The sequence below is a fragment of the Cervus elaphus genome, chromosome 5, assembly GCF_910594005.1.
Source record: "Cervus elaphus chromosome 5, mCerEla1.1, whole genome shotgun sequence".
NCBI classification, from domain to species: Eukaryota; Metazoa; Chordata; class Mammalia; order Artiodactyla; family Cervidae; genus Cervus; species Cervus elaphus.
Window position 1 is genome coordinate 117,384,597 of NC_057819.1, and position 15,198 is coordinate 117,399,794.

Here is a 15,198-nt window from a genome sequence, read left to right on the forward strand (position 1 = left end):
CCCTAATCATCTCCCATGATCAAATATTTAATTAGCCTATGGTCACTGAGATTTTAAACAATGGTGCAGGCAAATCAGAAAAACTGATGGAGTAAGGACATCTGAAAATTCATCCCTCCATAAAAGCAATGACAACAAAACTGACCAAAAAATGGTCACAATCAACTTTTCCTGAACTCTGGAAATTTAACCAACAGGCCTGCAGCAAGCCAGGGAACCATTTATTTAAGGAAAATAAATTAATTTCTGTAAGAACAATGAGATATGTGTTGCCCCATTTTACAAATGAGGAAACTTTGTTCTCTTGTTTCAGACCTTTGCTCTCCATGCCTTGAAAAATAGCCCACATCTCTGGTACCAGAGGAAGCAGAATGGACTGGGAGGGCCTTCAAAGCCTCACTTCCAAAGCACTATCATTATTTTACATGTTTGGTAGTTCCCTGGAAGACCTTACTTGAAAGGTTTGCCTTTGACCTGACTGGAAGCTACTTAATGTAAAAAGCCTCTTTTCAAGTGGTATTTTTGGAAAATATTTTCAGGTAAATATTTTAACAAGACAGTTGTATGAGGCCGTGGATAACAGTTTGAGGCAGAAAAAACAGCCTAACCAAAAAGCTTAAAAAGAAAAGCTGAGGGGTTTCCCTGGTGGCTCATTGGTAAAGAATCCACCTACCAAAGCAGGAGACACGGGTTCGATCCTGGTCCAGGAAGATCCCACGTGCCGTGCGGCAACTAAGCCCCCGTGCCACAACTATTCAGCCTGTGCTCTAGAACCTGGGAGCTGCAACTACTGAGCCCATGTGCTGCAACTACTGAAGCCCTTGCACCCTAGAGCCAGCGCTCTGCAACAAGAGAACCCACTGCAATGAGAAACCTGCACACCACAACTAGAGAGAAGCTCCTTTTCTCTGCAACTAAAGAAAAGCCTTCACAGCAAAGAAGACCCACAGCCAAAAATAAAGAAAGAAAGAAAAGCTGAGGAATGAGATGCACACAGAGACTTTATAATGTTCCAACACATTCCTGGGAAACTAGAAGACCACAAGACATATTCTTGGGAATCTAAAAATAACTATTAGCCTTAATTAAAGAGTTCAGCAAAGTTACAGGATGTAAGATAAATATACAAAAATTAGTTATATTTCTACACAACAGCACTACAAATATGGAATTAAGAAAACAATTCCATAAATAACAGCATCAAAACAAATAAAATACTTGGGAAAAATTTTAACCAAAGAAGCGCAAGATTCACACTGCAAAGTATGAAACATTGTTGAAAGAAATTAAAGAAGGTCTAAATAAAATGTAAAGACATGCTGTGTTCAAGGATAGGAAAGAAACATTATTAAAATTTCACCACATCCCAAATTGACCTATGGTTTCAGGGCAATGTCTATCAAAATTCCAGCTGACTTCTTTCCAGAAATTGCCAACCTAATTCTAAAATTCACATGGTGATTCAAGAAAAAAGAAAAACTGAAACAATGTTGGTGGTTTCAAAACCCAGCTTAAGGCTACTGCAATCACAGTGTGGGGCTGGCATAAGAATAGATATTTTAGATCAATGGAACAGAATAGACAGTACAGAAATAAAGCCTTATAGTTATGGTCTATTGATTTTCAACATGGGTGCCAAAGCAACTCAATGTGGAAAGAGCAGTCTTTTCAAATGGTGCTGGGACAACTGTACATCCACACACAAAAAAATGAAGCTGGACTCTTACACGTCACACCATATAAGAAAATTAACTCCAAATGGATCAAATATCCAAAAGAGCTAAAGCTATAAAACTCTTGGAAAAGAACAAAGGAGTAAACTTTTATGACCTTGCATTGTGTATGCGCTGTGTTCAGTTACTCAGTCAGGTCTGATTCTTTTTGGACCCCATGGACTGTAGCCCACCAGGCTCCTCTGTCCATGGAATTTTCCAGGCAAGAATAATAGAGTGGGTTGCCACTTCCTACTCCAGGGGATCTTCCTGATCCAGGGATCAAACCCACATCTCTTGCATCTCCTGCATTGGTAGGCAGATTCTTTACCGCTACACTACCTGATACCCAAAGCATAAACAATCAGAGGAAAAATAGATGAACTGGACTTTATAAAAATTTAAAATGTTTGTGCTTCAGAAGACACTATCAAGAAAGTGAAAAAAAAATAGGACTTCCCTGGAGGTTCAGTGGTTAAGACTCCACACTTCCAATGCAGGAGACACAGGTTCAATCCGTGGTCCAGGAAGATTCCACATGCCCCTGTGGGCAACTAAGCCCCTCTGCCACAACTACTGAGCCCATGCTCTAGAGCCACAACTACTGAAGCCTGCATGTTCTAGGGCCCTCGAGCCACAACTACTGAAACCTTTGCGCCCTAGAGCCTATGTTCCATGAGAAAAGCCTCTGCAATGAGAAGCCTGTGCACTGCAACTAGAGAGTAGCCAGTCACTGCAACTAGAGATAGTCTGTGTGCCGCAACGAAGACCCAGCATAGCCAAAAATATAATAAATAAATAGAGCAGTGTGTACCCGTCAAAAAAAGAAAAAATGTGAGTGTCACAGGTTTGGTTAAGCACAGTTCCTCAAACTTTGAGAAGCTGAAAAACAAACTTTTGGCATTAAAACCTATCAGATTACTGATGGGCTCCTGTGACAGTGAATTCCTTCACTTTTGCTTCTTCTCCTGTCCCCTTTTCCCTAGTCATCATGAATGACTATATATATGAAAATAGAATGATTGTAAAGAAATAGGTAGCCAAAACAATTTGGCAAAGTTTGTTATCTTTCTCCAGAATCATCTCAATTCTCCAACCCTTCGCTTTTTCCTAATAGCTTGCCCATGGTCTCGGTTCCAGGAGCTCACTGTTTTTTCTTAACCAAGCAGTCCTTCTCTGAGATTAATATCCTTGAGTTCATCCCTAGTGAAATAAAAGCGTGCAGCCACTCTAGGCTAACCTGTTTCTGCCTCCTGTCTTTAAGGGAGCCTTCTATTCACTAAGCTTGTGTCTGGGCAAAGGGAAGAATGAGTGAGAACGAGTCAACAACTCAACGTGGCGGCTCCCACAGCACCTACTTTCCCACAAACCAAAGGACAAATGGTTTTGGATTCTCAGCAGACATTACTACAGATCATTTCCATCTTGGCCCGATTCCCTCATTTTACACATAAAAGGTATGCCGACTTCTAGTCTATTACCTTTTTGATTCATGAGCTTATCTTTATGGAACAAAACATGGGAACAATTTTTTTTTTGCAACTTTAAAAAATAAGTTTTATTTGAATAATTTCAAACTTATAAAATGTTAAAAAAACAAACAGATCAAGGAATATGTATATATTTTTACCCAGATTCCCCTAGGCAACAGTTTTTATTAGCCTCAAAGAGCATCTCAGAGTCAAAGTTTAAGGAATGCTGTCCTAAATGGTTTTGAAAAATATATCTTATTTGAAGAATAAAGCTCAAATGTTTCCCCATCAGCCTTCTGCTGTAGAACACAAAATAAGGGAACATTTCTTACCTCTTATTTTTTTCTCCAAATTCTTCTATACAGGTCCAGACAGATGGGCTACGTTTCCTTTCTATTAACTGAGGAGACAGAGAAGAATTGAGGACTGAAGCTTGTCATCACTGTCCTGAGTGTACTGAAATCCTAACAGCTTTAGCTGAAAAAATGTCCAAAGCAGGCAGTGAAAACAAATTTCAAATAGGACAAACTCCACAACTGTCTATGCTAGAATCCCAAGGCAGGCAGGGCAAACTGGTTCCTTGGAGGAAGGCAGTCAGAGAAATGAGCAGAGTGACCTGGACCCTGTTCCAATATATTTGAAGTGCTTGGGGATGGGCTGACCCCCTTTCCTTTATTCATCTACATAGGTCCATGAGCCATGAGAACATGACTCCCCACGTGAGGCTCCTCAATACAAGACCTCCAGCTGCACCACATAAACCCTTTCTTGGGGTGGGGTGGGGGCAGCCTAAAGAATTTGAAGCGGTGAATCTGTCTTTCCATCCAAGTTCTGAGAATAGCCTTGAAGGAGAGTCCCTGGCAGTGAGGAACAGAGAAAGAAACAAGGGAACCAGGCAGACCTGAGTTTGAATTCTGATTGTTACTTTCTGGTACAGTGACTTGAATAATGAACATCTCTGTCTTACTTAGTACCATTTACCTCGTAAGGCAGGTAAGGATTAAGTGAAAGAGCATATGCAAAGCACCCAGCATAGCGTGGGCAGAGAGTAGGTGCTCAGAAGTGATGATGTCATATTTGCACTGGCCAGAAACCCTGGGGATGCCCAGAGGTGGCCTGGCCAAGAGCTCCAGAAGTGTGGAATTATCACAGGGAAACCAGAGCTCTCTGCTCTAAAGGCACTATTCAAGTTAGAAGCCAACTTCAAGATGCAAGGTACAAAAAGCCAAATTGTCATCATTTAGTTCTTACTACAAGGAAATGAAGAGCTGTGTAGAAAATTACTTGCAAAGCTCATAAGTGGTTTTGCCTCTTATTAACAGTGTGAATCTAGCTAGGCAAGTTATCCAATGTCTCTGAGTTTTAATTTCCTCATCCCCAAAATGGGGATAATAAGAGTTGTTGGGAGAATAAAAGTGTGAAGTAATATGTATTCAGTATTTACCATGTATCAAGCAATATGGTAAAAGCTTTAGGCACACTATCTTACTTTTACACTAAGTATAGTGCCTGGAACATAATAAGTATCTAAGAGATGTAGGTATTAAAGAAATGTTATAGGGCAGAGGAAGAATTACTATGCTATTGACAGAGAGAAGAAACATTGTAATATAGGTAGGTGGTAAGAATAAGATGCAGTTGGGAGAAGAAAAGTAGAGTAGTTGCTAGGTGTGACATTCTCAAATTTTTGAACTATTAAAAAAAAACAAAAACAAAAAAACCAGCCACCCTAAATCATCCCAGAAGACAGACCCGAGTGAGTTCTTTTTCATTTTTAATGTTGATGCCTTTCTGAATCTGAGAAGCTGCCAGGATTCCAGTACATACCAAAAAGTGATGACAACACCCTCAAGTGTGCTAACTTTTGTGTGTACACAGCTATCTAAAGAAAACCAAGGCCAGCTGACTGGGAGGCTTGGTGACCACAGCTCAATTTGCCTTCATGGTATGACCACATCCATCTCATCAATATTCTCAACAGTGAGGTAAATAATTCAATAGGGATGAGGCTTTGGTTTTCCTCTAATTCTCTCATAATCCTTATGTTCTTGGTACAATATTGATGTACCACAGACAAGCCAGCATGTGAACATGCTCTGTCTGGATAATTATATAGCCTTTCTACATTGTACAGTCCTTCAGTTTCTAAAATCACGGAGCTTGTATTGTTAAAAACAATGAAGTGACTAAAAGAATTTTTAAAAAAAATAAGCCATCAGTCTGGACCTGTGTAGGTGAATGAAGGAGAATCACTTTAAAGTCAGAAAAAAAAAAGTATACTTAACATTTAGGATTATCAACCACTGCTGGTTTTCCATAATACACTTCATTCCTGATTTCATCTGAAAGAGATATGATTATCATTGCCATTCACAAAGTTGTATTTAGTTTAAAAGCCCTTGGTTCAACTTTGAGGTGGATTTCAGGTTCAGAATAGACTACCACACTGCTAACCTGTTTATCTGGTGTTTGTCAATAACATACAGGCTTCATTTAAGAAACCTACTGTTATAATTACCTGAAAGCCAGTGATGGATCAAGTTTTGTAGGGCCTGAACCTTATCTACTTTGGGAAATTCTAATAAAAGCACACAAAGATAAGAATACAAAAATTGCTAGGACCACTCCCAAGACCTTGAGAGGGAGTTATGCAAGTAAGGAGACCTGAAGCTTAAGCTTCATTTAATTCATGATAAATCCACCTCAACTGGGGCCCTTTACCAAACTTACTTAATGCAAGGGAAAATATCATTTCAACTTATAACCACCCTAGTCATTATAGGTAATAAAATGACTTAACTCGAGGGGTAGCATCTTTTCTTGGCATTTTGTCTTTGGAAAGAGATGCAATAAAGTTTATATCTCACCATGGCAAATGTTGCCTGAAGCAAATTAGCTTTGTCTAGTAGAAAGACTTGGCCCAAAACAAAGAGCCCTACCCCCAACACACACTTACTATATTGTGACAATCTTTTGATGGTAAAACTTTGAATGAGTTTTAGGAGTACAGTATTAATTTATTTCCAACAGCAGATAGCTCAGATTCTTTCATTACCTTTTCCTGTCATTTATGATAAACACAGAAATTCAAAAGGAACAAGTTGGTATCTCTTCCCTTAAGAATCTTTTCTGACCCACCACCCATTTTCTACTTTGTTGCCCCTGCCCACCTTGTTACCCTGCTACATAGATGCTAGCATGGCTCTCATATATTTTCCCATCAACATCCATCTTCCTCTTTCCAGTGTGAAAGCTTCCTGGGGACAAAGTCCTTGTCCTATTCTTCTTTGTGTCCCCAGCACAGCACTTACAATAGTGCTGACACACAGTGGGCAGGGCACTCTGTGAATGTTTTTGGATGAATTCATTAATTTTTGTCAACTGTGATTCCACAATTTATTTTCCTGTTGCCTGCATAACCACAGTGAAACTCTGATTCTTATTAGGGACTATTGGCATTATAAATGTTTAGAAAAGGTGGTGAGTTTAAGACATTGTATTGACACTACTGAAACCTCCTGGTGGAGGGCCCTTAGGAGCCTGCTCTCTGGCACTCTGGCCAAAGAAAAACTGACCCTGGATGCTCTTTCCCCAAAGTAGGCATCAGGAAACTCATGAGGGGTGGGGGTGGGGTGTGGGAGGCCACGCCAGATAGGGATCTGTAGCTCTGGACACACCCTCAACACCTTCATTAACTGGAAAGGAACTGTGTGAAACTGGATTTCTGAGCCACAAGACAGTAAGAGAGTCTTTACCAAAGCCAGGCATGGATAGACAAGGCTCTTTACCTTGACTCGGAAATTCCCTTCCGGCCATGGAATGTACTCACTATGATTTGCTTGTGTCACACAGAAATCACAGAATTTTTGAGCAGAAGGGGTGTAAAACCCACATTTGTTATTGATGAGTAGTCAGGAAAAGTCTATAGAATTAGGCTACAGCAATGTATTTTCTTTATATTTTTCACTCTACAGCTGAACAAAAACACCATCTTTTTCCATAACTGAAAGGTTCCTAATGGCCACAGATAATTCACTTCAGAGGCATACTTCTTGAAAAACAAGGATCTGGGTGATTGGGGAGAGCCCTGTGGTGGATGTTCAGGAATTTGTTTTCCTTTACCATTTAAAAGAAGCTAATGGTTGAGGAAGCATCCACATCTTTTGTTCCATGAAGAATTTTGTGTTAAACTTAGATCTTTGCAGCTCTGCATTGCATAGATTTTAAGCAGTTAGGAACTTTGTACATGAGCAGGAATCAAAGTTAAATTCAAAAATGGAACTTCATGAACCCTTCCCATATTGGAGCAGCATCAGTGGGATTCCATGACAGTGCTAATTTGAATGTTTTTGCTTGGTGCCTTTTATTGCCTGTGCCAAAGATCAGTACTATGGAAACCAGACCGTTTCATACATAGGCATTAGATGAGTCTCTTGGCCTCTTTGTACCTTAGTTTCCTCATTTGAGAAAAAAAAAAGGGGGATCTCAAGACATACTTCTCAGGATTCATACTAGGCTTACACCCAGGTAACCAATAACTGTATGATGTTTTTACACACAGTTTTATACATGTATTCATCTGCTATTTCACTTACAACTTGTGTAAAAACTGCATTCCATGCCAGGCCTGAAATGTTCCAAAGCTCAGTTCTGTGAGTAAATTGCAACCAAGATTTCTACAAAAAAAGACACAAGCAAAAGAAGAAGAAAAAAATATATTCTTTCAAAACACTTACCCTTTGGCAGTAAATCTAATTTATATATGATGAAAATAACATCAGTACTCCCTCCATACACTAAAGAAATCTCACTGTGGAAGATAATATGATTTACACTCTAATGATTATATATGTGGCGCATTTAGCAAATGCTCAATAAATGCTTATGTTAAGTGATCTTTACTTCTCCAGGAAAGCAGCACTATCGACATTTGAGACTGGATAATTCTATCTTGTGCTGGGGCTCTCCTGTACACTGTTGAATGTTTAGTTGCATCTCTGGCCTCTGTCCACTAGATGTCAGTAGTACATACAGTTCTAACAACCAAAAATGTCTCCAGACGTTGCCAAATGTTGCTGCATGCAAAATCACCCTGGCGGGGAACCACTGTTCTAGAACGATTCACGCTGAGCTGTGTAATAATTTTCACACTCATCTTTGCCAGAGAAAAAAAAGGACTTGTTATATAATTTTAATAATATTTCAAAATGAGTAACAAGTTAATTTGATAAAAGTTAAGTTTTCTAAAAATTCCAAATATAATGAAGTCATATTTGTAACTTACATAAACTGCAAAAAAGGAAGTGGTTCAAATGAACGTCTTTCAATAGACTGTATTTTATTGCAGGATAAATCTCTAGGAAAAGTAAAAGGAAAATATTGCCTCAATTAGCTATTAGATATCTATTTAATAGGAATAACTAGTAGAGGTTAGAATGATTAAAACAAATAAGTAGCTTTGGTCTAAACTCCAAACCTTAGGAATTGTTATTTGAACCTTCCAGAGTCCCTAACCCTGCCTTCACCTCTCTCAAGAAATCTCTATAAATAAAATATATAACTACAGAACTTTTTTAAAGTTTATATCATAATCACCTGGAAGGCAGCTATCACTATGGACTGTGTTAGTCGCTTGGTTGTGTCCAACTCTTTGCGACCCCATGGACTGTAGCCCGCCAGGCTTCTCTGTCCATGGAGTTCTCCAGGCAAGAATACTGGAGTGGATTGCCACTCCCTTCTCCAGAGGAACTTCCGAACCCAGGGATCGAACCCTGGCCTCCTGCCTCGCAGTCAGATTCTTTACCATTTGAGCTACAACTATAGATCTTGATAAATTTTGGAGGTAATCTTTCCTCACAGCAGAATTGATTAGATTCCCACCTTTTGTAGTCTCTTCAAATTCTAGATTATGAGCTCAAAGTTTTTATTCTCCAATTATAATTCCTAACATTAAAAGGAATTTTCTTATATTTACACACCTCCCAATTTAGTTCTGTTTTTCTAGACCAATTAAGTACTAGCACAAATAAAAGATATCCTTTCATACAACCTGAAAGGAAGTTACTCCCCTCATTGATATGTAACTTTACCTAATTCAGTATTATACTTTCTGTCATATTGATTTTTATTTGAAAATACCCACTCGACTATAGCTGACTATCCTGTTTCCATTGACATCAGCTTGTGTCTCATTTCACCTGGATGGGTATAACTGTCTTCTGACTGGTGTTTCTATCTCTGCTCTCTCCATTCCTAAGCCAGCCTCTACATGATCATTAGTTTAACTCTCCAGAAAGTGAAAGTTGCTCAGTCGTGTCCGACTCTTTGCGAACCCATGGACCGTAGCCTGCCAGGCTCCTCGGGCCATAGCATTCTCTAGGCCAGAATACTGGAGTGAGTAGCCATTCCCTTCTCCAGGGGCTCTTCCTAACCCAGGTATCGAACCAAGGTCTCCCACATTGCAGGCGGATTCTTTACCATCTGAGCCAATTTCCAGAAGTAGTCTTAAATACCAGCACCATTTGTGAACTTACTGAAGCTACAAATACTCAGCCCTACTCTGGACTGATTGAATCATTAACTACAGAGGTGGAGCTTGTGTTTCAACAAGCCCTCCAAGTGACTGATTCTGCTGCAGGCTCAAGTCTGTCCTAGAGCACTGCTGTGGTAACATGATCGCTTGGCATGATATTCCGGGCTTGTCCCCCAATGCCCTTGATAACCTGGCTCTCATCTCCTATTCTCCACACTGGAACTCTATGGGTACTCAAAGTGTTTTTCCTGTGTTTTGTCTTTCTCCCAGTTTTCTTTTGCAAGCTTATTCTTCCCAAGATGTCTATCGGATGATACCAATGGCCCTTTAAGGTTCCGTTTGAACAGCATTGCTTTAGCAACATCTTCCCTGATCCAGTTAGAAGTCTTTTTTTCCCTCTTCTATGCTCCAACACCAACTTACAGCTCTCATTGCCCTTATTCATTTCTTTTCTAAAAAAAGAAAGCTATTTTTGCATCCCATTTTCTCTCAGCATAAAACTCCTTGAATGCATGGGTTAGATCCTGTTTATGCACATTGTCTATCATGTTTGCAGCCAATGCACGGACATAAAGCAAAGTCAAATATTTATAAAGTCAACAAATAGGGAGTGAATAAGAAGAAAATGACTGTTTTAAAAGAAATGGAGCTTTACCACTTCACGGCTCCCTCTTCTGTGCCTCTACTGCACTTTGTTGTTATGGTTTGAGTTTCTATGTTTATTTTCTCTGTGACATCATGAATTGCTAGAAGGAATTCTATCTTAACCACCTTTGTGTTTCCAACACTAGGCTTAGTTCTTAGCATATTCCTTTTTAGCTTTTTTATTGATTGGCATTTTTAAAACAGAATGAGCATATGGATGTTAACATGAAATAATCAGCTTATAAAGTATTTCATAGAAGTAAGGAAGGGCCTAATCCACTGAGTAGTTATCTTTGTTTTTCTCCAAACTGTGTTTGTAAGGTTTGGCGCCCAGACGGAAGAAAAGAAAATGGTTGCCCCTAAGGCTTTGAAGGTTTGATAATTAAAGAACTATTGTTAGGGTGAGGTGAGATTCTTTATATGCTCATCTCCTTTAACTCTTTTATATTTGCAAAAATAATCTACTTGTTAAACAGCATCCTAAATTGGCTTAATAAGGGTTAATAACATACATATCTTGGATGCCATGGACAAAGGACAAAAATTGAGCTTTTAAAGCAAAGAACACGGTATCTCCTTATCCCTAAATAAACAGAAACATTATGCAAGCAGTTCTTCTTGGATAAAGAAGCTAGAGAGGGCATTCCCTGTAGGTCCAGTGGTTAGGACTCAGCACTTCACTGCCAGGGGCCTGGATTCAATCCCTGGTGGAGGAACTAAGATCCTGCAAGCCACACTGTGGCCAGAAAACAGAGGCTGGAGAGATTTTTGTTTTGTACCTAGTGAAGTTAGGGGCATTTCTGATATGTTCATTCAGTGTAAACATTTCTAAATATACCGCTTATACGTCATCTTTAACATTTTTAATTTCATGCAATTCTTGCATGAAATCCTTAACAACAGTCTGTTCTCTTGATAACTTAATGTGTTCTTGACAAAGTACTGTTTACATAGTTCATCTGCTTAAATATTTAACATTTTGGTGTTAAATATTAAATATTTAACGTTTTCTTGTATTTTATCTCTCACTTTCCTTTTGCAAGCTTATTCTTACCAAGATGTCTATGTGATGATACCAATGGCCCTTCAAGGTTCCGTTTAAATAGCATTGCTTTAATAGCATCTGATCCAGTTTAGCTTAGATTACATTATCAAAATTATGAGTTAATGGCATTCACACTAATGTAAGTGCTCTATATTTTCTTTCCTGTGGGTGACAATTTGAAGTTAACTTTAATTCCTCTCATTTTACTAAAACAAGTTTTTCAAACCTTTTCCAAAAAGGCCAGGGAGTAAATATTTTAGGTTTTGCAGGCCACACAGTCTCTGTCACATATTTTTCTTTGTTTCTCTCTTTTTTTTTTTCATTTACAACACTTTAAAAATCATTCTTAACTTATGGGCTGTATGAAAATGGACTATGGGTCAGATTTGAGTCAAGAACAAAATATAAGCAGATAGTATATGAACATTTATACATAATGTTATAGACATGGGAGTCTATAATCGCTCAGATCCTATTACCACTTTTCCTCTACAACTAAAGGGTATTTTCCCATCTATATCTTGTCTAAATAATTAAATTAAAAAATGAATAGGAGGTATTTAATGGTAGAGATGGGCTAGGGCCCTACATAGACTTACAAAATTGTAGAATTGTATGGGTGGAAGAAATTGAAGAGATTATCTAATTTGAACCTGTAGTTACTTTATAGATAAGAGCTCATAAATAAATATGATTTACTAATTAACTTACAAATATTGGAGGGATAGCAAGCCTTCAAATGAGTCCTTGTGTAATTCAGTCAAAGAATTTTCACTGAGAATTCTGAAAAATGAAAATGTTATTTCTCAATCAAAATGCAAAATAACTACAACCATTTACTACATAGTACTCCTGAAAGTGGAGGAAGCTAAGTAATGGTGCCATCTAAACACCCTAATTCTTATTTAATTTAGGATGGTGATTTCTGTTCTGTTTTCATTTAAACCTTTCTCCTCACATCCTTTGTTGTGTCCATCTCTCTCCGTCACACATACATACACACACACACACTCTCCATCCACTCTTCCCACCAAATCATACAGATAATACAGTTAATGCCTACTCTCTAGATCACAGGATTTCTGTTAGAATCCAACTCTGGCAGCACCAACAATGCAGAGGTCCTTCCTCTTCTCTTTTCCCAAACCTTATTGGGAAGTTCCACACAGAACTGTATCAGGGCTGAAAATGAAGCCATTTGATTTTTTTCCTCTAGTAAAACTTTTTTGAAAATTATTCACATATTTTAAAATATGCATAAAATATACACAATTGTTCAGTTTAATAATGATGAAACAAATCCCTGTGTGACACCACTCATGTCAGAAAAGAATTCTGTCAGCATCTGAGGAGTCCCTGGGCAGAACTTTCCAATCACAGCTCTCTCTCTGACTTCAGTACAGAAGAAACTCTATAAAGATATTAGAGGTCAGTTTCTCTTGCCTGCAAGAATCCCCTTCCTTGCAATATTAACAGTGGCACATCCTTCAGGAGTCTTGGGGATCTGAGCACATGCTATGTTGCCTTGTGAATATTTTCACTGAGTTCTGCATTTAAAAGATTGTTTTTCCTTACAGTGTATCTTGGTCACATATTTATATTAATTCCACCTCATATCTTGATTCCATCTCATAAATTAATCCTTTACTCATAGTTTACGAGAATTAAAGTATTACTACCTGGAAACTCTGCAACTCAGTTATAAGGTGGTTCATACTATATAGAATACAGGCATATACATTTTTAAAGGATCACTAAAACAAAAACACAGAAGACTTTATTCCCACAGAATTCCCACAAAGAACTCTTGGAGTCCTAAAAATGCTTCAAAGATCCTGACCTCAATTTGAAATTCACCATGTTAGAAAGAACAGCAGTGATGGACAGGTGAAGGGGGAATGGTCAACAGATGGTGCTAAGACTGATTCTTTCCTCACCTCTGCTAAGTAGTGGTTTCATATTTCCACGGAAATGATCCAAAAAGAAAAAAACAAATCAATATGTCCAACAACATTTATAGTAACCCTTTTCATAACTTCGAAAGTTGGAAAGAACTCTACCTCCCCATATCACATAACAAAACTGTGTACACCATAGGTGATATACAAAAGTCACAGGAAATAATGATATATGAAAAAGGTCAAGACAGAAGCAACTCCGCAGACTGTAGCCCGCCAGGTTCCTCTATCCATGGGATTTCCCAGGCAAGAATACTGGAGTGAGTTGCCATTTTCTCCTCCAGGGGATCTTCCCAATCCAGGGATCAAACCTGCATCTCTTATGTCTCCTGCATTGGTAGGTGGGTTCTTTACTACTAGCTCCACCTGGGAAGCTCAAATCAATATGCCCAACAACGTTTATAGTAACCCCTTTCATAACTTGGAAAGTTGGAAAGAACTCTACCTCCACACATTGTGTAACAAAACTGTATACACCATAGGTGATTTACAAAAGGCACAGGAAATAATGATATATGAAAAAGGTCAAGACAGAAGTGAAACTTGTATGCACTAGTTATAAGTCTGAACACTGACAAGGACTCAATCAGGACAGTGAAGAGATGGGGCTGATCATCAGCTCTTCACGGCACTGTCTTCTTTGATTGGCTGATGCCCATATCAGACTAGTTGGGCGTTTGAATATCGTGGGAGGACAGAGAGTATTTTAAATTAATGGGGTTTCTTTTTGTGGACTTGTTTGGATGGCAGGATATTAAAATTTTTTAAAATAACAGTAATAAATTCAACCTAGAAATAAAGTTTAGACTGAGAATGTCAGTCACCAAAAAGTACCCCCAAAAGGAGCTTCAAATAAGCAACTAACTGAAATAAAGTCTACTGATCTGTAGACCTCCAAATATTCATTCTGAGGCAAGAAATTTAAAACTATGGGGAATCAAGCATTAAAGCTGGATCGAAAACTTTCTCACATCATGAAAATATCAAAACCAGGCATGAAGTAACGTTTAAGAAACATCCATGTTTTACTTCTGACCAGGGTTCTTATCCAAGGCAATCTTCTAAGTTTCACATTCATTCTTGATTCTATATTTAAAGACAATTATCCTTCTCTCCATTCTGCAACTTCTAGAAAGCTGAGAGGGCTCAGTTGTTTCTTTGACTCAACTATACATATAATGAAAATAGTAGGCCATTCTAGAAGTGATTTACTCAACTTTCTCTGCTTTCTTTCTCTCCAAAGTACTCATCAATACTTAAAATTATATCTATTTATCCATTATACTTACTTATTTTTATATATTTGTAACCCCCCTGAGAACTGGAATACTTGGTCTTTTTTGTTTTGGGGCCTGTCTCCCTAGCATGTAAAACAGTTCCTGGCACATAGGAGACACAAAAAAATATTTATTGAATGAATTAAAAAAGTGATGGGTTATCAACTATCTGATACTTTTATTTAAAACAAATCATCTATATACCATCATTCATGAGGATAAGTACAAGAAAAGAAATGTCTTCACCCCTACATTTGTGACTAAATCTTTTGAGATAAGAATCCGTTGAGAACTTCACAAAAACAGTGTCCTTTTCCCTAGAAAACTGCACTGTCTCGAACACATGTAAAAGTATATGTGCAATTTCCATTTGTGGACCATCCTTTTAGGGCACAGGTCTATGAACAGAGTAGACTGAATTCAGAGGGCTAAACTTGGATGGCAAACAAAATTACATCTCAGTTTTCACAATCTCTCAATAAAATCAGCATTTCCTTCCACTATGAACATCGGCAACAAATCACAGTGGATCAGCAGTAGTCAACTTGGTACCCAAC

The 15,198-nt window shown here is 38.3% G+C and overlaps 1 protein-coding gene across 1 annotated transcript in view; it reads right to left on the bottom strand.

The window, feature by feature from the left end:
* Positions 1 to 15,198, bottom strand: part of LOC122693249 (leucine-rich repeat-containing protein 37A2-like) — a 45,608-nt gene that overhangs the window by 18,912 nt on the left and 11,498 nt on the right. The window contains exons 6-8 of the mRNA XM_043900793.1: positions 12,118 to 12,189; positions 8,469 to 8,540; positions 7,780 to 7,860 (exon numbers count right to left, since the gene is read on the bottom strand). Of these exons, the coding sequence (XP_043756728.1) occupies positions 7,780 to 7,860; positions 8,469 to 8,540; positions 12,118 to 12,189 (225 nt within the window). The remainder of the gene's footprint in view (positions 1 to 7,779; positions 7,861 to 8,468; positions 8,541 to 12,117; positions 12,190 to 15,198) is intronic.